We start from the raw sequence: 22,838 nt of genomic DNA, 5'->3' as shown, positions 1-22,838 counted from the left end.
ATATCTCGTGCCTACATGGAATGCCACCAGAATGACCCAAGAATTCAACCTACGCTGATGTGTTTATATCCCAGAAGTTCTTGGGCCTCTCATCATGGCTCTTACAGAAGCCTTAAGATAGGAAAACACATGGAATTAGCCAGGAAATGAAAAGGCCACAGTGCAGGAAACCAGGACACAGCCCTAACATTAGATGGGATGGTTTCTATTTGACATGAGCTGTCAGAAAATTATTACTTCCACAAAAGAGCCTCTGTGTCTGTGGCAGAGCAGGACTGCTATAAAAGGCAGCCCAAGTCTCTTCTCCCTCATCCACTTCTCTCACCGCCTTCTCTTCAGGAATCAGGTGAGTGGGAAACCACTTCTCTTCCTCATCCTCCTCCTCTGTGTCCTCCGCTCCTGCTTCAAGACCAGCTCTTTCCTGGCTGTAGGTCTCAGCTGCTAGGGGCTATTGGAGTCCAGGGCTGGGAGCTGCTTGTGCTGGGAGAGGGCAGGGGAGAGAAGGTCTTGTGCAGAGAGAGGCTGGGACTTGGCTGAGGTGGCTGCTGGGCTTGGAGCTGGGCAGTGCAATGGGGGGCAGGAGGTGCTTTGGCTGCAGGGTGCTTGGCTGCAGTGCTGCTTCTCACGTGTTTGTGCTTTCTGCTTCTCCTGCCTTCCATGCCAGGTGCACCTGTGACCCCGAGCCATGTCCTGCAACCCTTGCTGCCAGCCCTGCGGCCCCTGCCCGCTGGCCAACAGCTGCACTGAGTGCTGTGTCAGGCAGTGCCAGAACTCCTACGTGGCCATCGAGCCCTCCCCCGTGGTGGTGACCCTGCCTGGCCCCATCCTCAGCTCCTTCCCACAGAACACCGTGGTGGGATCCTCTACCTCGGCTGCCGTTGGCAACATCCTCAGCTCTGGTGGAGTTCCCATCAGCTCCGGGGGCTTTGACATCTCCTGCATCACCCGTGGTTATGGTGGCAGATGTTGTCCCCCCTGCTAAATCTATTGGCAGCATCCTTGAGCAAGAACCTCCAAGGCCTCAGAACATGGAACTGGACTGAAGATGGAACTTTGGGTCATTGTTTGTAGGGATTCTGACTGTTGTTTCCTTGTTCTGTCTTTTCTCACTTCCATTACTTTTCTGTCAGCTCACCCCAATGCCGTTGTAGTCAAAACTGTTGGTCTCCTTCCCTCTGAAGTCCAGGCAGATGGACACCCCCCACTGCATCTTAGTGGCTGCTCCTGGTGGTCTCTGAAAATCATGTCCTTTTCTTGCTTAGAGTCAATAAAGTAACTTTGCATCCAAACCTGGGCTTCTGATTCTCTTTCTATTTGTGGAAACTCTTCCAGGGAGCTCAGGACAAACGGTGGAGGAAACATTTCATTCTCCACGTGGAACAGTGACCAGGGTCTTCCATACACACTGCAGGAGAGGTGCTCTGAGCCGCCAGGAAAGCCCAGTGTGCCACGTCCAGGCCCAGCTCAGCCATGGTGGCAACTCAGGCTGTGGGCTTCTGTCAAATCATGGAGTAGGAAGCACTGTCCAACATTTCTAGTTTCCCTGCTTTGATCCAGGGAATTGTTGTCTCTTGACATCACTCAGTCCAGTAATACATGTGTATAAGCGACAACTTCCCAGCATGATCCCAAGCACTGTAACAGATGCCTACTGCTCTTTATCCTCTGTCAGTCTGGAGAAGTGGAATCTCTGTGTAGAGACAATGTGGATGGTTGGAGAGACTCGAAGTCTGTCTCATGGACCTACTTAAGCTCCCTGTTTTGGGAGAGTAAAATCAAAGCTCAGAGATTAAAAAGCACAGGGAGATCACAGCGCTGGTGCAAAAAGGAGCACTGCAAGCAAGGAGTGAGCCTAAGGGTGCTGAAATTCCCACCTCTGCATCTCTGCCTGAGTGTTGATTGGGCCACCTCTGTGCAGTGAGGGCAGGAAATAAATTTATTCTTTGCCTTTTACCCATGGTTTTGTGCTTGTGAAACACTTGGGATGGAAGGGCACATAAAGAAGATTTATTTCATTTCCAGCTCCACAGTCACCCCATGAAACAGGCATTGTCAGCATCCACCAAAAAAGTGGATAGAATTCCTGAGCAACCTTGCCTTGAACACTTCCCAGAATGAAGAATTTTCAACTCTTCTGGGAAACTCGTTCCAGTGCCTCGTGACCCTCACTGTCATGGATGTCTTTGTCAGCCCCAAGGGAAAGGGCATAAGAAAAATCCACAGCAGTAAGTCCCACTTTCTGCTTTCCACCTTTCTCCTGAGGAGGATGGAAGTGGTGCCACAAAATAAAGGAAAAATCAGAGACCAAGGCTTGAATGCAAAAACAAGTTTATTGAGTGTGAAGAAGAGGGTAGCTCAGAGAGAGCAGCACAAGAAGCCACTAAAACCTAGTGGAAGTATTTGTCATCCTGGCTTGCAGAAAGAAAAAGGCACGGAAGCGAACATATCCCACTAGGCTGACATTGAGTGGTGCTGACAGGAAAGAAAGAGAAATAAGAGAGAAGAAGGAAGCAATAGCCAAAAACTCTAAAGCCAGTGTCCCAAAACTATGTCCTCATTCCAGCAAGATGTTCTGAGGTGTTGAATGTTGTTGCCCAAGGATGTTGGCAGCAGCATGTTTAGCAGGGACGACAACATCTTTCCCCATAACCGCGGGTGATGCAGGAGATGTCAAAGCCCCCGGAGCTGATGGGCACTCCTTCAGAGCTGAGGATGCTGCCAACGGCAGCCGAGGTGGAGGATCCCACCACGGTGTTCTGTGGGAAGGAGCTGAGGATGGGGCCGGGCAGGGTCACCAGCACAGCAGGAGGCTCAATGATGACGGTGGAGCTCTGGCACTGCCTGACACAGCACTCATTGCAGCTGTTGGCCAGCGGGCAGGGGCCGCAGGGCTGGCAGCAAGGGTTGCAGGGCTGGCACTGCTGGCACTTCTCAGGGCAGGACATGTCTGGAGCCTGGCGCTGCACCTGGCACGGAGGGCAGGGAGGAAGCAGAGCACATGCACACCTGAGACTCAGCCCGCAAGGCACCCCCAGACACACAAGGCCCCTGCAGCTTGCCCAGGTCCAGCCTGTGCAGCCCAACCTGGGCATCCTTTGCCTGAGCCCAGCACGCTCCTGCAGAGCTCAGCCAGGCCCAGCCATGCTCCTGCCTAAGCTGCATGAAAAGAAGCACCTCAGCTGAGCCTCATCCTCTGGCCAGAACACATGGACACCCCTCTGTGGCTAGCACAGGTCTTTCCCACGAGAATTCTTTTTGTGTTTTATAAACAAAGATAAAGTTTGGATGTTATTAAAAACAGTGTCTCAAGATTTGGACAGTGCAGGCCTGGGCAATCAGGCCTAGGGGGAGCTTTCTGGCTGACCCATCTGGGTGACCTTTGAAAACTCTATATATATGTTGGATTCAAACAATAAAGTACTTTTTTCTATGCCACGCTGAGAATCGGGGCTTTCCATCTCTGCTAGCGACTCAACAGTGACACCCCTCTCCCCACACAACCACCATGAGAGAACAGCCCCAGAAGAACAAGGAGCAGGAACAAGGCCTGCAAAGCTCATCCCCTGTCCTAGAGAGGGTGTGAGGAGAAAGGGGCTTGCAACTCACCTGGTTCCCAAGGAGAAGGAGGTGACAGAAGTGGTTGAGAGAGCCACCATCTAGGCTGCCTTTTATCCTGGCCCCACAGTGCCTCAGGGCCCAGAGTCCTAATTTGCCTAAGTGACAAATTTCCTGCATAATCCCAATGAACGGAAACATCTCTGGGAATGTCATGAGTTGCTTATTCTGTCTACAATGACTTTGCATTTCCTGGCTTAAACCCTTTGCCATTCCTTCACGCACACTTTTCCCGAGTGCGGCTCTGCAGGATAGCAGTTTTCCTTGGGGGCAAGGACGTGTCAGTTTGGGCATAAAACACAAATGAAGTGCACCAGGGATAACAATGATGCAGGTGATTCCTGCCTGGGGCATTCTTTTGGATTTTTTATGTTCTTGTAGACAGGAAGTGTACCACCTTCGCCCATCTCTACAATAGTTGGCTTATAACCAAACAGCTCCTTCATGTACCTTGTCCATGGGGCAAAATCACTCTGCCTTCCTACTCTAGCTGCACAGTCCATGAGACTCCTGTGGCACTGCTGCCTGAGCATCTGTCCTGCTTGGAGTGCCCTGAACCTGCTCTGCCTGGGAGCTCCCCTGCAGCTGCTCACTCCCATCCCTTCCTATGGCCTGTGCCCCATGTGCTCCCCACAGTAATGTGTGTGGCAGTGTGGCTGTGCCCCAGTGTGTGCCAGGATCTGCACATCCCTGTGCTTGTGCACAGGTGGGAACAGCCCGAGAGCCTCTGGCCTGCCCGGGGATGGTTGTGCCCAGGGCAGAGCACTGGTGTGCAGCCCCCTGGCCGTGTCCCTGTGCACATTTGCTGGGCTCTGTGCGCCTGGCTTCATCTCTGTGCACAGCTGGGCAGGCTGGCAATGTGTCAGTGCCCGTGTGTGTGTGTCCACAGCTGGGCCTGAGCCCACGGCTCAGCACAACCATTCCAAGGCCTCTAGGGACTTCCCTGCCCAGCAGTGCCAGCCACTCACACACACTCAGCCCCCATGATCTGCAGGCACCTGCAGATGGCCATGGCACTCAGGTCTCACCAAAGGACAATCCCAAAGCCAGGCCATGCCTTTCATGCTGCCTCCAGGCAGCCTTGGGGCTCTGAACGGTTTTCCAGGGTGCTTGTTCCTGCCTCATGGAGAAGCTCTCAGTTCAAAAGGTTCTGGTCTTTCTGTGGTATTGGGGAGTCCTTTGGCCCCACTGGCCTTTGTCGAAGAGCAGGAGCTACAGGAAAAGTATGTAGTCAAAAAGAATGAGGTATGTTGAGAAAAGACTTTGCCTATGTGTGGGAGGGGGTGGCAGGAGTGTTGGAAAAGTAACTTCTCTTGAAAAACCTGAAGGGGAAACAGTGGCAGCTTCCAACAGCATGGGAGGATGGTTTTTGTTTTGTCATCATGCTTGGTTGACCCCACAGCTGTGTGTAAAATAGGGTTCAGGATCATGAGAGATTATTTGGCAAATCAGTTGCAATTGGTGTTGCATGTGAAAGTGCAAAGGTGAGTTGGGCAATTCCATGTTTTCCCTTGGGATAGATCTGTTCCTGATTGTTCAGGTCCATCATCTACCATGACTCTGGAGTGTCCATGCTGTGCCAAGAACATGAAAAAGTTTCATGCTTTGGAGCTACAGAAATATTATCTTTGAAGACACATGTAGTGACATCAATGCATACACAGAAATACACACACTGATCCCATGCATTGATGTATTGCTGCACTGTGAGAGATGACGTGAGACAACGATATCCTGGATCTGAGCATGGAAAGTAGAACTGTTGGAGAGTCCTTCCTTCTCCATGATTTGACACAAGCTCTGAGCCTCAGGGGCTACCATGGTGGTGGTGGAGCTGCACGTGGGACACCTGGTGGGCTTCCGTGGTGGCTCACAGCACCCCTCTCCTCCAGTGGGTACAGAAGAGCCTAGTCACAGTTCCACGGGGTGAGTGAAATGATCTCTGCACAGGGTGGGCAAGTCAGGCCATTTCCACAGCCTTCTCTTGCTTCTTCAGAAAGCCATTTGATTGTTTTTTCTAAAGATGCCTCTTCATGCCATTCTGAAAGGTGAGCCAGCACTGTGTCAGGAATGTGTGAAATCCCAATCCTGCAGCCACTGCAGCCCTGTTGTATGTGTAAGAGATGACCAAAGAGGTGGAGAACCTGTGCTGTGAGTGAAGGTGTGGAGGCTTTTCTCTCTGGAAAGCCAAAGGTTTGGGAAAGTTTCGTGCAGTTTTGCAGCAGTTCAGGGGTTGCTACAAAAAGGACAGGGCTTCTTTCATTCCAAGGATTCACATGGAGAAGGGTGGATGGGTCATTTGCAAGGGGTGCACTTTCTCAAGAACAGAATGCTCCAGGGTAGCTCCCCAACAGGGGAACAAGTCCTGCCAGCAGGACCTGCTCCATTGTGGCCTTCTCTCCACTGCAGTGGATTCCTGCCAGGAATCTTTTCTGGAGCAAGCACTTCATGGGGTCACAACTGCCTTCATGGTGCATTCACGTGCAAAGGCCTCCATGGAACAGCTGACCCCAATCAGTTCTTTTGTGTGGCTGATACCAATCCTACCCTGTGAAACCCCTCAGCCCTGCCGGTCTGGACAGAAAGTGGGCAGAGCAGTAAATGCGAGGGAGGTGTCTGAAGAGAGGAGGTTGTGGGCTGTGCCCTGGCATGGCAGATTCCCCCTCCCCCTTTCTGTCAGGTTTTGGAGCCATCTTCTCCCCAGTGGTAGTTGCAGTGGAGTGGTGAGGGATGTGTTGTCCAGTTCCAAGAAAAAAGTCACAAATTAAAATCCACTGCAGGGAGTCCAAGCTTCTGCTTCCTCCACCTTTTGCCCTAAGCTCACTGGAAGAGTTCCCGCAGTCAGAAAGGGAATCAGAAAGGGAATTTTTGGATGCAAAACAGCTTTATTGAGTCTAAAGGAGAAAATGAAGAGGCTCACAAAGGGCATCAGGAGCAGCCTCTAAGATGCGGTGGAGGACTCCGTCTGCCTGGCCTGCAGAGGGAGGCAGGGAGGGAGGCCAACAGGTCCCACTAGGCTGGCAGTGGGGGTGGAGGCAGGAAAGGAAGGGAAGAGAGAAAAGAAAGGAGAACAAGGAAACAACTGTCATAAACCCTACATGCAAAGTCCCAAGGTTCCATCTTCAGTGCAGCTCCATGTTCTGAGGCCATGGAGGTTCTCTCACAAGCATATTGCCAGCAGATTTAGCAGGGGGGACAACATCTTCCACCATAGCAGTTGGTGATGCAGGAGATGTCAAAGCCCCCAGAGCTGATGGGAACTCCACCAGAACTGAGGATGTTGCCAACGGCAGCAGAGGTAGAGGATCCCACCACGGTGTTCTGTGGGAAGGAGCTGAGGATGGGGCCAGGCAGGGTCACCACCACGGGGGAGGGCTCGATGGCCACGTAGGAGTTCTGGCACTGCCTGACACAGCACTCAGTGCAGCTGTTGGCCAGCGGGCAGGGGCCGCAGGGCTGGCAGCAAGGGTTGCAGGACATGGCTCGGGGTCACAGGTGCACCTGGCATGGAAGGCAGGAGAAGCAGAAAGCACAAACACGTGAGAAGCAGCACTGCAGCCAAGCACCCTGCAGCCGAGGCACCTCCTGGCCCCCATTGCACTGCCCAGCTCCAAGCCCAGCAGCCACCTCAGCCAAGTCCCAGCCTCTCTCTGCACAAGACCTTCTCTCCCCTGCCCTCTCCCAGCACAAGCAGCTCCCAGCCCTGGGCTCCAGCAGCCGCTATCAGCTGAGACCTACAGCCAGGAAAGAGCTGGTCTTGAAGCAGGAGGAAGAGGGTGAGAAGGGGCTTCCCACTCACCTGATTCCTGAGGAGGAGGAGGAGGAGGTGAGAGAAGTGGATGAGGGAGCAGGGACTTGGGCTGCCTTTTATAGCAGTCCTGCACTGCTCCAAGCCCAGCGGCACCTTGGTGGAAGTGATAATTTTCTGACCAGCTCATGTCAAACTTGAACCATCCCAGCTAATGGTAGGGGCTGTGTCCTGGTTTCCTGCACTGGTGTCTCTATTTCCTGGCTAATTCTATGGGTGTTCCAATCTGAAGGCTTCCATAAGGGCCAGGATGAGAGACCCAGGAATTTCTGGGATATGAACACGTCAGCGCTGGCAGAATGCTCGGATCTTGTTCTGGTGGCATTCCATGCAGTCAGGTGATGCCTCTCGATTCCTTTCTACTGGGTCAGCCTTGAGTCAACGGTCCATTCCTGCTTCTCTACCTCTTTACTGCTCTTCCTCTGTCCTCTCTTGTGCTTCTTTCCAAGAGGCAGAACAGGGATGCTTCTCCCAGAAAAATGCTGCCGTGCCTCACCAGGGTTTCTTGTCCAGCCTGATGTTTCTCACCACATTTGCTCTTCCAACAATCCTTTGTTGTTTTTACCAGCTCTGTTGACTTGACCTTGGCTGGATGGCCAGACCCCAGTAAACCCCCCTATTCCTCCCACTTCTGAGGTGGGCAGGGAAGGGAAAATATGATGGGAACAACTTGAGGCTGGAGACAAGGCAGTTGAAAGAAAATCTTTCATAATACGTTGCTGTTGAAAATTTTATTCATCTGATTGTACTTCACACAGTGATGGATCCTTTCACTTCTGTAAGAGTAGGAATGTACTGTAGCTGGGGCAGAAGGCTGCAGGAATGGGCTCTGTGAGAAGATGCCAGTGTCTTCTGCCATGTGTGACAGAGTCAGACTCAACTGTGTCCAAAGGGGTCTCAGCACTGCCCAACACTGAGCACATTTGTCACACTGGTGATGCCGCTGTGAAAGTGCAATTCATTAGAAATGGATTGGGTTGGGAGGAAAGGGTTAAAAGCAGAAGAATGAAGAGGACGATTTTAGGTTTGCTCAAGTGACCTTGCAGCAGGGAATGCCAAGGCTTGGAGACACTCAGTGCGGGAAACTCCAGAAAGGATGCCTACTGCTCGTAATCCTGATTGGAGAAGCAGAATCTCTGTGTAGAAACAATGTTGGTGTTTTGGAGAAACTTGGAGGCCCTTTCATAGACATGCTTGAGCTCCCTGTTTTGGGAGAAATATAAAATCTCAGAGATCACAAAAGGCACTGGAGATCACAGCACTGGTGCAAAGAGGAGCCCTGCCAGCAAGGACTGAGCCTAAGTGGGATGACATTCCCACTTGAGCATCCTGACCTGAGTGTACCTTTGGCATTCTCTGTGGAATGAGGTAAGGAAATAAATTTACTCTTTGCCTTTCCACCATGGTTTTGTGGTTGTTCCATCTGCTCAACTTTATCTACTCAAACACTTGAAATGGAAAGGAACTTAAAGAAGATTTATTTAATTTCCAGCTCCACAGCCACACCATAAAACAGGCCTAGACAGAATCCACAAAACAAAATGGCTCAAAGTCCTGAGCAATGTTGCATTTAACAGTTCTAGGTATGAGAAGAAACTTCTCCGGGCAACTTGTTCCAGTGCCGCATCAGCATCACGGTCAGAGATTTATTTGTCAGCTGCAAGATAAAGGGCACAAGGAAAATCCATAGCAGTGAGTCCCATATTCTGCTTTTCCACCTTTCTCCTGAGGAGAATAGAAGAATTGACCTGGAAGGAAGAACAAATCAGAGGACGAGGTTTGAATGCTTGAACAAGTTTATTGAGATTAAAGAAGAAAAGGAGGAGGCTCAGAGACGGCACGAGAAGCAGCCACTAAGATGCCGTGGGGATGTCCATGTGCCTGGCCTGCAGAGGGAAGGAGGCCAACAGGTCCCGCTCGGCTGGCATTGGGTGGTGTTGACAGGGAAGGAAGGAAAGAGAAATAAGAGAGGAGAAGGAACCAGGAGGCAGAAAGTCTAAATCCAATGTCTTAAAGTTCTGTCTTCACTCCAGCACGATGTTCTGAGGTCTTGCAGGTTTTTGCCCAAGGATGTTGGCAGCAGCATGTTTAGCAGGGACGACAACATCTTTCCCCATAACCGCGGGTGATGCAGGAGATGTCAAAGCTCCCGGAGCTGATGGGCACTCCTTCAGAGCTGAGGATGCTGCCAACGGCAGCCGAGGTGGAGGATCCCACCACGGTGTTCTGTGGGAAGGAGCTGAGGATGGGGCCAGGCAGGGTCACCACCACAGCAGGAGGCTCAATGACTACGGTGGAGCTCTGGCACTGCCTGACACAGCACTCATTGCAGCTGTTGGCCAGCGGGCAGGGGCCGCAGGGCTGGCAGCAAGGGTTGCAGGGCTGGCACTGCTGGCACTTCTCAGGGCAGGACATGTCTGGAGCCTGGCGCTGCACCTGGCACAGAGGGCAGGGAGGAAGCAGAGCACATGCACACCTGAGACACAGCCTGCAAGGCACCCCCAGACACACAAGGCCCCTGCAGCTTGCCCAGGTCCAGCCTGTGCAGCCCAACCTGGGCATCCTTTGCCTGAGCCCAGCACGCTCCTGCAGAGCTCAGCCAGGCCCAGCCATGCTGCTGCCTAAGCTGCATGAAAAGAAGCACCTCAGCCCAGCCTCATCCTCTGGCCAGAACACAGGGACACCCCTCTTCCCACACGACCACCATGGGAGAACAGGCCCAGAAGAACAAGGAGCAGGAACAAGGCCTGCAAAGCTCATCCCCTGTCCTAGAGAGGGGTGGAGGAGAAAGGGGCTTGCAACTCACCTGGTTCCCAAGGAGAAGGAGGTGACAGAAGTGGTTGAGAGAGCCACCATTTAGGCTGCCTTTTATCCTGGCCCCACAGTGCCTCAGGGCCCAGAGTCCTAATTTGCCTAAGTGACAAATTTCCTGCATAATCCCAATGAACGGAAATATCTCTGGGAATGTCATGAGTTGCTGATTCTGTCTACAATGACTTTGCATTTCCTGGCTTAAACTCTTTGCCATTCCTTCACACACACTTTTCCTGAGTGCTGCTCTGCAGGATAGCAGTTTTCCTTGGGGGCAAGGACGTGTCAGTTTGGGCATAAAGCACAAATGAAGTGCACCAGGGATAACAAAGATGCAGGTGATTCTAGCCTGGGGCATTCTTTTGGATTTTTTATGTTCTTGCAGACAGGAAGTGTACCACCTTCGCCCATTTCTACAATAGTTGGCTTATAACCAAGCAACTCCTTCATGTTCTTTGTCCTTGGGGTAAAACCTCTCTGCCTTCCTTCTCTACCTGCACCGTCCATGAGGTGCTGCCTGAGCATCTGTCCTGCTTGGAGTGCCCTGAACCTGCTCTGCCTGGGAGCTCCCCTGCAGCTGCTCACTCCCATCCCTTCCTATGGCCTGTGCCCCATGTGCTCCCCACAATAATGTGTGTGGCAGTGTGGCTGTGCCCCAGTGTGTGCCAGGATCTGCACATCCCTGTGCTTGTGCACAGGTGGGAACAGCCGGAGAGCCTCTGGCCTGCCCGGGGATGGTTGTGCCCAGGGCAGAGCACTGGTGTGCAGCCCCCTGGCCGTGTCCCTGTGCATGTTTGCTGGGCTCTGTGTGCCTGGCTTCATCTCTGTGCACAGCTGGGCAGGCTGGCAATGTGTCAGTGCCCGTGTGTGTGTGTCCACAGCTGGGCCTGAGCCCACGGCTCAGCACAACCATTCCAAGGTCTCTAGGGACTTCCCTGCCCAGCAGTGCCAGCCACTCACACACACTCAGCCCCCATAATCTGCAGGAACCTGCAGAGGGCCATGGCACTCAGGTCTCACCGAGGACAATCCCAAAGCCAGGCCATGCCTTTCATGCTGCCTCCATGCAGCCTTGGGGCTCTGAACTGTTTCCAGGGTTCTTGCTTCTGCCTCATGGAGAAGCTTTGATGTTACAGCATTCTGTTGGCTCTGTGGCGACTGGGGAGTCCTGTGGGCACCCTGGCCTTTGCTCAGGAGAAGGAGGTGCAGGAAAATGATCTTTTCAGAGAGAGTGAGGCACATGGAGAAAAGAGTGTGCTCGTATCTGGCAGGTTGAAGCAGTAGGATGGAAGACTTTCTTTTTATTCACACCCAGAAGAAGGAAGATTGACAAATTACAACAGGGCGGGAAGATGGTTTTGGTTCTGTCCCCATGATTGGCTGAGCCTGTGAAGCCCCTCAACCCTTCCTGTCTGCAAAGCAGCTTGTCAGAAGGCCTAATGTGAGGGAGGATATGGAAAAGAGGAGGGTGAGGACTATGCCCAGGCATTGCTGCTTCCCATTTCAGTTCCTGGGAACTTCTGGTATCATCTTCTCCTGATGGTCACTGCTTTGGAGAAGCAAGGGATGTGTTTGTGGGCTCCAATGGAAAAGGAAAAAATTAAAACCCACTGCAGAGTGTCCCAGCTTCTGCTTCCTCCACCTTTTACTCTGACCTCAGTGGAAGAGTTGTCACACAAAAAAGGAGAATTTAGAGGCCCAGGATTGGATGCAAAACAACTTTATTGAGTCAAAAGAAGAAAATCAGGTGTTTCTGAGAGAACACCCAGAGCAGCCACTACGAAGATGCAGTGGAGGTGTCCATCTGCCTGGCCTGCAGAGGGAGGCATGGAGGCCAACTGGTGCAACTGGGCTGGCAGTGGAGGTTGATGGCAGGAAAGGAAGGGTAGGGAAGAGAGTGGAAGAAACCAACAGTAAAGCAAGGGCATCAATATATTGCTGCAAAGATCCATCTTCAGTGCAGCTCCATGTTCTGAGGCCATGAAGGTTCTCTCACGAGCATATTGCCAGCAGATTTAGCAGGGGGGACAACATCTTCCACCATAGCAGTTGGTGATGCAGGAGATGTCAAAGCCCCCGGAGTTGATGGGAACTCCACCACAGCTGAGGATGTTTCCAACGGCAGCAGAGGTAGAGGATCCCACCACGGTGTTCTGTGGGAAGGAGCTGAGGATGGGGCCAGGCAGGGTCACCACCACGGGGGAGGGCTGGATGGCAACGTAGGAGTTCTGGCACTGCCTGACACAGCACTCATTGCAGCTGTTGGCCAGCGGGCAGGGGCCGCAGGGCTGGCAGCAAGGGTTGCAGGGCGGTGGGCAGCAGGACATGGCTTGGGGTCACAGGTGCACCTGGCATGGAAGGCAGGAGAAGCAGAAAGCACAAACACATGAGAAGCAGCACTGCAGCCGAGCACCCTGCAGCCAAGGCACCTCCTGGCCCCCACTGCACTGCCCAGCTCCAAGCCCAGCAGCCACCTCAGCCAAGTCCCAGCCTCTCTCTGCACAAGACCTTCTCTCCCCTGCCCTCTCCCAGCACAAGCAGCTCCCAGCCCTGGGCTCCAACAGCCCCTGTCAGCTGAGACCTACAGCCAGGAAAGAGCTGGTTTGGAAGCAGGAGGTAGAGGGTGAGAAGGGGCTTCCCACTCACCTGATTCCTGAGGAGGTGGATGAGGAGGTGAGAGAAGTGGATGAGGGAGCAGGGACTTGGGCTGCCTTTTATAGCAGTCCTGCACTGCCTCAAGCCCAGTAGGACCGTGGTGCAAGTAATAATTTACTGACCTGTTCATGACCAATGTAAACCATCCCAGGTAATGGTAGGGGCTGTGTCCTGGTTTCCTGCACTGCGGCCTCTTTATTTCCTGCCTAATTTTTTGGGTGTTCCTAAGTGAAGTTTTCTGTAAGGTCCGGGATGAGACCACCAACAATTTCCAGGATATAAACATGTCAGGGCAGGCAGAATGCTCTGATCATGGTCTGGTGGCATTCCATGCAGGCAGGTGACGTGAACCTGTGTCATTCCTGTGGGTTTGTTTGTGGCAAAGCTTTCAAGGCACCACTTTCCTTCTTGTATACATGCCCAGCTCTCCCTCATCTCTCTGTGACATCACATGAGTATTCATGTTCAACCTATTTTCCTGGCCCATTCTGGAAGTGGGTCAGGCCCATCAGGTAACTTTTGAGGTCTTGATTCTCCTTGAGGAATAAACAGTCCATGTTCAATTCTCCAGCAGGAAGGGAACTTAAAGACCACCTATTTCCACACTTGCTTCCCTCACCAGATGGGTAGTGATGACACACATTAAACCAGGTTGCTCAATGCTGTGTCCGTCCTGGTCTTGCATAGTTCCATGCTTGATGCATCTAAAATTTTTTTGACAATTTATTAAAGTGCGTCACCACCCTCACAGTCAGGCCCATCTTTGTCAGCTCCAAGGGAAAGGGCACTAAGAAAATTGCACAGCAGTGTTGGAAATCGCAGTTTTCCAGCAAAACTTATGCTAACTGAATATACCTGTGCAGGGCCTCAGCATACTCAGGCCTCAGTAAAATCCTAACAAGCTACAGTGGCTTGTTTACCTGAGAATGTTCTGTGGGAAGAATGTCATGGGAAAGAATAGGGAGTCAGAAGTGTTATGAGAAAGAAAAAGGGAGTCACCGGGAAGATCCCTGAATGTGTCAGAACAGACTGCAGGTGTGTGTGTAGCTATAATTAGTAACTTCTGTAACAGTATATAAATTTCTCGTTTGGTGAAATAAAATGGAGCTTACTCTATATCTCATATTGAGACTGCCGTGAGTTCCCTCTCGTCGTTATGTCACAGCAGGGGTTCCTACACTGAGATTCTTCCATCTACTCTAATTAGCTCACAGTTAGAGTTGCCCCAGAAGAAAGAAAAAATCAGAGACCAATGTTTGAATGCTTGAACAAGTTTATTGAGTCTAAATAAGAAAAGGAGGAGGCCTACAGAGAGCAACAAGAGCAGCCACTAAGATGCCATGGGGATGTATATGTGCCTGGCCTGCAGAGAGAAGGAGGCCAGTAGGTCTCACGAGGTTTGCATTGGGTAGTGTTGACAGCAAAGGAAAAACCAGAAAGTAGAGAGAAGAAGAATACAGCAGTGAGGAAGTCTAAATCCAATGACTTAAAGTTCTGTCTTCACTCCAGCACGATGTTCTGAGACCTTGCAGGTGGCTGCCCAAGGATGTTGGCAGCAGCATGTTTAGCAGGGACGACAACATCTTTCCCCATAACCGCGGGTGATGCAGGAGATGTCAAAGCCCCCGGAGCTGATGGGCACTCCGTCAGAGCTGAGGATGCTGCCAACGGCAGCCGAGGTGGAGGATCCCACCACGGTGTTCTGTGGGAAGGAGCTGAGGATGGGGCCGGGCAGGGTCACCAGCACAGCAGGAGGCTCAATGACGACGGTGGAGCTCTGGCACTGCCTGACACAGCACTCATTGCAGCTGTTGGCCAGCGGGCAGGGGCCGCAGGGCTGGCAGCAAGGGTTGCAGGGCTGGTACTGCTGGCACTTCTCAGGGCAGGACATGTCTGGAGCCTGGCGCTGCACCTGGCACAGAGGGCAGGGAGGAAGCAGAGCACACGCACACCTGAGACACAGCCCGCAAGGCACCCTCAGACACACAAGGCCCCTGCAGCTTGCCCAGGTCCAGCCTGTGCAGCCCAACCTGGGCATCCTTTGCCTGAGCCCAGCATGCTCCAGCAGAGCTCAGCCAGGCCCAGCCGTGCTCCTGCCTAAGCTGCATGAAAAGAAGCACCTCAGCCCAGCCTCAGCCTGTGGCCAGAACACACGGACACCCCTCTGCCCACACGACCACCATGGGAGAACAGCCCCAGCAGGACCAGGAGCAGGAACAAGGCCTGCAAAGCTCATCCCCTGTCTTAGAGAGGGCTGGTGGAGAAAAGGGCTTGCAACTCACCTGGTTCCCAAGGAGAAGGAGGTGACAGAAGTGGTTGAGAGAGCCACCATTTAGGCTGCCTTTTATCCTGGCCTCACAGTGCCTCAGGGCCCAGAGTCTGCTGCCTAAGTGACAAATTTCCTGCATAATCCTAAGGGGTGAAAGGGTCTCACGGAATGATATGGCACGAGCTGCTGATTCTGTCTACAATGACTTTGCATTTCCTGGCTTCATCTCATTCCCAATCCCTCACGGACAATTGTTCAGAGTGCTGGTAGAGAGATCCCAGTTTTCCTGGGGGCAAGGATGTGTCAGTGTGGCCATAACTAATTGGAATGCAAGGAGGCAGGTGATTCCGCCTGGGGCACTCTTGGATTTTTTATGTTCCTTCTAACAGGAACATCATCATGTGGTTCCAGTCTTTAGCTCAGCAGCCAAGGGTTCCTATGACTACATAATTTGCCCATGAGTTAAAACCTCTCTGCCTTCCTCCTCCACCTGCACAGTCCATGAGACTCCTGCAGCACTGCTGCCTGAGCATCTGTCCTGCTTGGAGTGCCCTGAACCTGCTCTGCCTGGGAGCTCCCCTGCAGCTGCTCACTCCCATCCCTTCCTATGGCCTGTGCCCCATGTGCTCCCCACAGTAATGTGTGTGGCAGTGCGGCTGTGCCCCAGTGTGTGCCAGGATCTGCACATCCCTGTGCTTGTGCACAGGTGGGAACAGCCGGAGAGCCTCTGGCCTGCCCGGGGATGGTTGTGCCCAGGGCAGAGCACTGGTGTGCAGCCCCCTGGCCGTGTCCCTGTGCACGTTTGCTGGGCTCTGTACGCCTGGCTTCATCTCTGTGCACAGCTGGGCAGGCTGGCAATGTGTCAGTGCCCGTGTGTGTGTGTCCACAGCTGGGCCTGAGCCCACGGCTCAGCACAACCATTCCAAGGCCTCTAGGGACTTCCCTGCCCAGCAGTGCCAGCCACTCACACACACTCAGCCCCCATAATCTGCAGGCACCTGCAGAGGGCCTTGGCACTCAGGTCTCACCGAGGACAATCCCAAAGCCAGGCCATGCCTTTCATGCTGCCTCCATGCAGCCTTGGGGCTCTGAGCTGTTTCCCAGGGTGCTTACTCGTGCCTCGTGGAGAAGCTCTCAGTTCAAAAGGTTCTGGTCTTTCTGTGGTGTTGGGGAGACCTGTGGCCCCACTGGCCTTTGTCTAAGACCAGGAACTACAGGAAAATGATGTCATCAAAAAGAACGAGGTATGTTGAGAAAAGACTTTTCCCATGTGTGGGAGGGGGTGGCAGGAGTTTTGGAAAAGTAACTTCTCTTGCAAAACCTGAAGGGGAAACAGTGGCAGCTTCCAACAGCATGGGAAGATAGTTTTTGTTTTGTCATCATGCTTGGTTGACCCCTCAGCTGTGTGTAAAATAGGGTTCAGGATCATGAGAGATTATTTGGCAAATCAGTTGCAATTGGTGTTGCATGTGAAAGTGCAAAGGTGAGTTGGGCAATTCCATGTTTTCCCTTGGGATAGATCTGTTCCTGATTGTTCAGGTCCATCATCTACCATGACTCTGGAGTGTCCATGCTGTGCCAAGAACATGAAAAAGTTTCATGCTTTGGAGCTGCAGAAATATTATCTTTGAAGACACATGTGTAGTGACATCAATGCATACACAGAAATACACACACTGATCCCATGCATTGATATATTGCTGCACTGTGAGAGATGACATGAGACAACGATATCCTGGATCTGAGCAGGGAAAGTAGAACTGTTGGAGAGTCCTTCCTTCTCCATGATTTGACAGAAGCTCTGAGCCTCAGGGACCACCATGGTGGTGGTGGAGCTGCACGTGGGACACCTGGTGGGCTTCCGTGGTGGCTCACAGCACCCCTCTCCTCCAGTGGGTACAGAAGAGCCTGGTCACAGTTCCACGGGGTGAGTGAAATGATCTCTGCACAGGGTGGGCAGGTCAGGCCATTTCCACAGCCTTCTCTTGCTTCTTCAGAAAGCCATTTGATTGTTTTCTCTAAAGATGCCTCTTCATGCCATTCTGAAAGGTGAGCCAGCACTGTGTCAGGAATGTGTGAAATCCCAATCCTGCAGCCACTGCAGCCCTGTTGTATGTGTAAGAGATGACCAAAGAGGTGGAGAACCTGTGCTGTGAGTGAAGGTGTGGAGGCTTTTCTCTCTGGAAAGCCAAAGGTTTGGGAAAGCCTCATGCAGTTTTGCAGCAGTTCAGGGGTTGCTACAAAAAGGACAGGGCTTCTTTCATTCCAAGGATTCACATGGAGAAGGGTGGATGGGTCATTTGCAAGGGGTGCACTTTCTCAAGAACAGAATGCTCCAGGGTAGCTCCCCAACAGGGGAACAAGTCCTGCCAGCAGGACCTGCTCCATTGTGGCCTTCTCTCCACTGCAGTGGATTCCTGCCAGGAATCTTTTCTGGAGCAAGCACTTCATGGGGTCACAACTGCCTTCATGGTGCATTCACGTGCAAAGGCCTCCATGGAACAGCTGACCCCAATCAGCTCTTTTGTGTGGCTGATACCAATCCTAACCTGTGAAACCCCTCAGCCCTGCCTGTCTGGACAGAAAGTGGGCAGAGCAGTAAATGCGAGGGAGGTGTCTGAAGAGAGGAGGTTGTGGGCTGTGCCCTGGCATTGCAGATTCCCCCTCCCCCTTTCTGTCAGGTTTTGGAGCCATCTTCTCCCCAGTGGTAGTTGCAGTGGAGTGGTGAGGGATGTGTTGTCCAGTTCCAAGAAAAAGTCACAAATTAAAATCCACTGCAGGGAGTCCAAGCTTCTGCTTCCTCCACCTTTTGCCCTAAGCTCACTGGAAGAGTTCCCGCAGTCAGAAAGGGAATCAGAAAGGGAATTTTTGGATGCAAAACAGCTTTATTGAGTCTAAAGGAGAAAATGAAGAGGCTCACAAAGGGCATCAGGAGCAGCCTCTAAGATGCGGTGGAGGACTCCATCTGCCTGGCCTGCAGAGGGAGGCAGGGAGGGGGCCAACAGGTCCCACTAGGCTGGCAGTGGGGGTGGTGGCAGGAAAGGAAGGGAAGAGAGAAAAGAAAGGGGAATAAGGAAACAACTGTCATAAACCCTACATGCAAAGTCCCAAGGTTCCATCTTCAGTGCAGCTCCATGTTCTGAGGCCATGGAGGTTCTCTCACGAGCATATTGCCAGCAGATTTAGCAGGGGGGACAACATCTTCCACCATAGCAGTTGGTGATGCAGGAGATGTCAAAGCCCCCGGAGCTGATGGGAACTCCACCAGAGCTGAGGATGTTGCCAACGGCAGCCGAGGTAGAGGATCCCACCACGGTGTTCTGTGGGAAGGAGCTGAGGATGGGGCCAGGCAGGGTCACCACCACGGGGGAGGGCTCGATGGCCACGTAGGAGTTTTGGCACTGCCTGACACAGCACTCAGTGCAGCTGTTGGCCAGCGGGCAGGGGCCGCAGGGCTGGCAGCAAGGGTTGCAGGACATGGCTCGGGGTCACAGGTGCACCTGGCATGGAAGGCAGGAGAAGCAGAAAGCACAAACACATGAGAAGCAGCACTGCAGCCAAGCACCCTGCAGCCGAGGCACCTCCTGGCCCCCATTGCACTGCCCAGCTCCAAGCCCAGCAGCCACCTCAGCCAAGTCCCAGCCTCTCTCTGCACAAGACCTTCTCTCCCCTGCCCTCTCCCAGCACAAGCAGCTCCCAACCCTGGGCTCCAGCAGCCGCTATCAGCTGAGACCTACAGCCAGGAAAGAGCTGGTCTTGAAGCAGGAGGAAGAGGGTGAGAAGGGGCTTCCCACTCACCTGATTCCTGAGGAGGAGGAGGAGGAGGTGAGAGAAGTGGATGAGGGAGCAGGGACTTGGGCTGCCTTTTATAGCAGTCCTGCACTGCTCCAAGCCCAGCGGCACCTTGGTGGAAGTGATAATTTTCTGACCAGCTCATGTCAAACTTGAACCATCCCAGCTAATGGTAGGGGCTGTGTCCTGGTTTCCTGCACTGGTGTCTCTATTTCCTGGCTAATTCTATGGGTGTTCCAATCTGAAGGCTTCCATAAGGGCCAGGATGAGAGACCCAGGAATTTCTGGGATATGAACACGTCAGCGCTGGCAGAATGCTCGGATCTTGTTCTGGTGGCATTCCATGCAGTCAGGTGATGCCTCTCGATTCCTTTCTACTGGGTCAGCCTTGAGTCAACGGTCCATTCCTGCTTCTCTACCTCTTTACTGCTCTTCCTCTGTTCTCTCTTGTGCTTCTTTCCAAGAGCCAAAACAAGGATGCTTCTCCCAGAAAAATGCTGCCGTGCCTCACCAGGGTTTCTTGTCCAGCCTGATGTTTCTCACCACATTTGCTCTTCCAACAATCCTTTGTTGTTTTTACCAGCTCTGCTGACTTGACCTTGGCTGGATGGCCAGACCCCAGTAAACCCCCCTATTCCTCCCACTTCTGAGGTGGGCAGGGAAGGGAAAATATGATGGGAACAACTTGAGGCTGGAGACAAGGCAGTTGAAAGAAAATCTTTCATAATACGTTGCTGTTGAAAATTTTATTCATCTGATTGTACTTCACACAGTGATGGATCCTTTCACTTCTGTAAGAGTAGGAATGTACTGTAGCTGGGGCAGAAGGCTGCAGGAATGGGCTCTGTGAGAAGATGCCAGTGTCTTCTGCCATGTGTGACAGAGTCAGACTCAACTGTGTCCAAAGGGGTCTCAGCACTGCCCAACACTGAGCACATTTGTCACACTGGTGATGCCGCTGTGAAAGTGCAATTCATTAGAAATGGATTGGGTTGGGAGGAAAGGGTTAAAAGCAGAAGAATGAGGAGGACGATTTTAGGTTTGCTCAAGTGACCTTGCAGCAGGGAATGCCAAGGCTTGGAGACACTCAGTGCGGGAAACTCCAGAAAGGATGCCTACTGCTCGTAATCCTGATTGGAGAAGCAGAATCTCTGTGTAGAAACAATGTTGGTGTTTTGGAGAAACTTGGAGGCCCTTTCATAGACATGCTTGAGCTCCCTGTTTTGGGAGAAATATAAAATCTCAGAGATCACAAAAGGCACTGGAGATCACAGCACTGGTGCAAAGAGGAGCCCTGCCAGCAAGGACTGAGCCTAAGTGGGATGACATTCCCACTTGAGCATCCTGACCTGAGTGTACCTTTGGCATTCTCTGTGGAATGAGGTAAGGAAATAAATTTACTCTTTGCCTTTCCACCATGGTTTTGTGGTTGTTCCATCTGCTCAACTTTATCAACTCAAACACTTGAAATGGAAAGGAACTTAAAGAAGATTTATTTAATGTCCAGCTCCACAGCCACACCATAAAACAGGCCTAGACAGAATCCACAAAACAAAATGGCTCAAAGTCCTGAGCAATGTTGCATTTAACAGTTCTAGGTATGAGAAGAAACTTCTCCGGGCAACTTGTTCCAGTGCCGCATCAGCATCACGGTCAGAGATTTATTTGTCAGCTGCAAGATAAAGGGCACAAGGAAAATCCATAGCAGTGAGTCCCATATTCTGCTTTTCCACCTTTCTCCTGAGGAGAATAGAAGAATTGACCTGGAAGGAAGAACAAATCAGAGGACGAGGTTTGAATGCTTGAACAAGTTTATTGAGATTAAAGAAGAAAAGGAGGAGGCTCAGAGACGGCACGAGAAGCAGCCACTAAGATGCCGTGGGGATGTCCATGTGCCTGGCCTGCAGAGGGAAGGAGGCCAACAGGTCCCGCTCGGCTGGCATTGGGTGGTGTTGACAGGGAAGGAAGGAAAGAGAAATAAGAGAGGAGAAGGAACCAGGAGGCAGAAAGTCTAAATCCAATGTCTTAAAGTTCTGTCTTCACTCCAGCACGATGTTCTGAGGTCTTGCAGGTTTTTGCCCAAGGATGTTGGCAGCAGCATGTTTAGCAGGGACGACAACATCTTTCCCCATAACCGCGGGTGATGCAGGAGATGTCAAAGCCCCCGGAGCTGATGGGCACTCCGTCAGAGCTGAGGATGCTGCCAACGGCAGCCGAGGTGGAGGATCCCACCACGGTGTTCTGTGGGAAGGAGCTGAGGATGGGGCCGGGCAGGGTCACCAGCACAGCAGGAGGCTCAATGACGACGGTGGAGCTCTGGCACTGCCTGACACAGCACTCATTGCAGCTGTTGGCCAGCGGGCAGGGGCCGCAGGGCTGGCAGCAAGGGTTGCAGGGCTGGCACTGCTGGCACTTCTCAGGGCAGGACATGTCTGGAGCCTGGCGCTGCACCTGGCACGGAGGGCAGGGAGGAAGCAGAGCACACGCACACCTTAGACACAGCCCGCAAGGCACCCTCAGACACACAAGGCCCCTGCAGCTTGCCCAGGTCCAGCCTGTGCAGCCCAACCTGGGCATCCTTTGCCTGAGCCCAGCACGCTCCTGCAGAGCTCAGCCAGGCCCAGCCATGCTGCTGCCTAAGCTGCATGAAAAGAAGCACCTCAGCCCAGCCTCAGCCTGTGGCCAGAACACACGGACACCCCTCTGCCCACACGACCACCATGGGAGAACAGCCCCAGGAGAACAAGGAGCAGGAACAAGGCCTGCAAAGCTCACCTCCTGTCCTAGAGAGGGGTGGAGGAGAAAGGGGCTTGCAACTCACCTGGTTCCCAAGGAGAAGGAGGTGACAGAAGTGGTTGAGAGAGCCACCATTTAGGCTGCCTTTTATCCTGGCCCCACAGTGCCTCAGGGCCCAGAGTCCTAATTTGCCTAAGTGACAAATTTCCTGCATAATCCCAATGAATGGAAATATCTCTGGGAATGTCATGAGTTGCTGATTCTGTCTACAATGACTTTGCATTTCCTGGCTTAAACTCTTTGCCATTCCCTCACACACACTTTTCCCGAGTGCTGCTCTGCAGGATAGCAGTTTTCCTTGGGGGCAAGGATGTGTCAGTTTGGGCATAAAGCACAAATGAAGTGCACCAGGGATAACAAAGATGCAGGTGATTCTACCCTGGGGCATTCTTTTGGATTTTTTATGTTCTTGTAGACAGGAAGTGTACCACCTTCGCCCATTTCTACAATAGTTGGCTTATAACCAAGCAACTCCTTCATGTTCTTTGTCCTTGGCGTAAAACCTCTCTGCCTTCCTTCTCTACCTGCACAGTCCATGAGGTGCTGCCTGAGCATCTGTCCTGCTTAGAGTGCCCTGAACCTGCTCTGCCTGGGAGCTCCCCTGCAGCTGCTCACTCCCATCCCTTCCTATGGCCTGTGCCCCATGTGCTCCCCACAATAATGTGTGTGGCAGTGTGGCTGTGCCCCAGTGTGTGCCAGGATCTGCACATCCCTGTGCTTGTGCACAGGTGGGAACAGCCCGAGAGCCTCTGGCCTGCCCGGGGATGGTTGTTCCCAGGGCAGAGCACTGGTGTGCAGCCCCCTGGCCGTGTCCCTGTGCATGTTTGCTGGGCTCTGTGCGCCTGGCTTCATCTGTGTGCGCAGCTGGGCAGGCTGGCAATGTGTCAGTGCCCGTGTGTGTGTGTCCACAGCTGGGCCTGAGCCCACGGCTCAGCACAACCATTCCAAGGTCTCTAGGGACTTCCCTGCCCAGCAGTGCCAGCCACTCACACACACTCAGCCCCCATAATCTGCAGGAACCTGCAGAGGGCCATGGCACTCAGGTCTCACCGAGGACAATCCCACAGCCAGGCCATGCCTTTCATGCTGCCT

The 22,838-nt window shown here is 52.6% G+C and overlaps 8 protein-coding genes across 8 annotated transcripts; 1 reads left to right on the top strand and 7 right to left on the bottom strand.

The window, feature by feature from the left end:
- Positions 1 to 667: 667 nt before the first annotated feature.
- On the top strand, positions 668 to 982 carry LOC146426472 (feather keratin 3-like). Its single transcript, XM_085083261.1, has one exon. It carries the CDS (start codon positions 686 to 688, stop codon positions 980 to 982), a length of 297 nt encoding a protein of 98 aa, XP_084939387.1. The 5' UTR covers positions 668 to 685.
- Positions 983 to 2,600: 1,618 nt separating this feature from the next.
- LOC146426471 (feather keratin Cos2-2-like) lies at positions 2,601 to 2,964 on the bottom strand. Its single transcript, XM_085040005.1, has one exon. The coding sequence runs from the start codon at positions 2,943 to 2,945 to the stop codon at positions 2,619 to 2,621; it is 327 nt and encodes a 108-aa protein (XP_084896131.1). The 5' UTR covers positions 2,946 to 2,964; the 3' UTR covers positions 2,601 to 2,618.
- Positions 2,965 to 6,480: 3,516 nt separating this feature from the next.
- LOC146426470 (feather keratin 3-like) lies at positions 6,481 to 7,113 on the bottom strand. The gene has a single exon (XM_085039925.1). It carries the CDS (start codon positions 7,093 to 7,095, stop codon positions 6,799 to 6,801), a length of 297 nt encoding a protein of 98 aa, XP_084896051.1. The 5' UTR covers positions 7,096 to 7,113; the 3' UTR covers positions 6,481 to 6,798.
- A 2,398-nt stretch (positions 7,114 to 9,511) lies between these two features.
- On the bottom strand, positions 9,512 to 9,857 carry LOC146426469 (feather keratin Cos1-1/Cos1-3/Cos2-1-like). Its single transcript, XM_085083302.1, has one exon. It carries the CDS (start codon positions 9,836 to 9,838, stop codon positions 9,512 to 9,514), a length of 327 nt encoding a protein of 108 aa, XP_084939428.1. The 5' UTR covers positions 9,839 to 9,857.
- Positions 9,858 to 11,938: 2,081 nt separating this feature from the next.
- Positions 11,939 to 12,576, bottom strand: LOC146426468 (feather keratin Cos1-2-like). Its single transcript, XM_085039835.1, has one exon. It carries the CDS (start codon positions 12,559 to 12,561, stop codon positions 12,250 to 12,252), a length of 312 nt encoding a protein of 103 aa, XP_084895961.1. The 5' UTR covers positions 12,562 to 12,576; the 3' UTR covers positions 11,939 to 12,249.
- A 1,568-nt stretch (positions 12,577 to 14,144) lies between these two features.
- Positions 14,145 to 14,780, bottom strand: LOC146426467 (feather keratin Cos2-3-like). Its single transcript, XM_085039929.1, has one exon. It carries the CDS (start codon positions 14,778 to 14,780, stop codon positions 14,454 to 14,456), a length of 327 nt encoding a protein of 108 aa, XP_084896055.1. The 3' UTR covers positions 14,145 to 14,453.
- A 3,457-nt stretch (positions 14,781 to 18,237) lies between these two features.
- Positions 18,238 to 18,655, bottom strand: LOC146426466 (feather keratin 3-like). Its single transcript, XM_085040004.1, has one exon. The coding sequence runs from the start codon at positions 18,635 to 18,637 to the stop codon at positions 18,341 to 18,343; it is 297 nt and encodes a 98-aa protein (XP_084896130.1). The 5' UTR covers positions 18,638 to 18,655; the 3' UTR covers positions 18,238 to 18,340.
- A 2,088-nt stretch (positions 18,656 to 20,743) lies between these two features.
- Positions 20,744 to 21,838, bottom strand: LOC146426465 (feather keratin Cos1-1/Cos1-3/Cos2-1-like). The gene is made up of 2 exons (XM_085039845.1): positions 21,772 to 21,838; positions 20,744 to 21,401 (listed from the first exon to the last, which is right to left on the bottom strand). The coding sequence occupies exon 2, from the start codon at positions 21,378 to 21,380 to the stop codon at positions 21,054 to 21,056; it is 327 nt and encodes a 108-aa protein (XP_084895971.1). The 5' UTR covers positions 21,381 to 21,401; positions 21,772 to 21,838; the 3' UTR covers positions 20,744 to 21,053.
- Positions 21,839 to 22,838: the final 1,000 nt, after the last annotated feature.

This window comes from Lichenostomus cassidix, chromosome 27 (assembly GCF_008360975.1).
Source record: "Lichenostomus cassidix isolate B80296 chromosome 27, HeHo_3.0, whole genome shotgun sequence".
NCBI lineage: Eukaryota > Metazoa > Chordata > Aves > Passeriformes > Meliphagidae > Lichenostomus > Lichenostomus cassidix.
The sequence above is the reverse complement of the archived record's forward strand: the minus strand, read 5'-3'. Positions and strand labels throughout refer to the sequence as shown.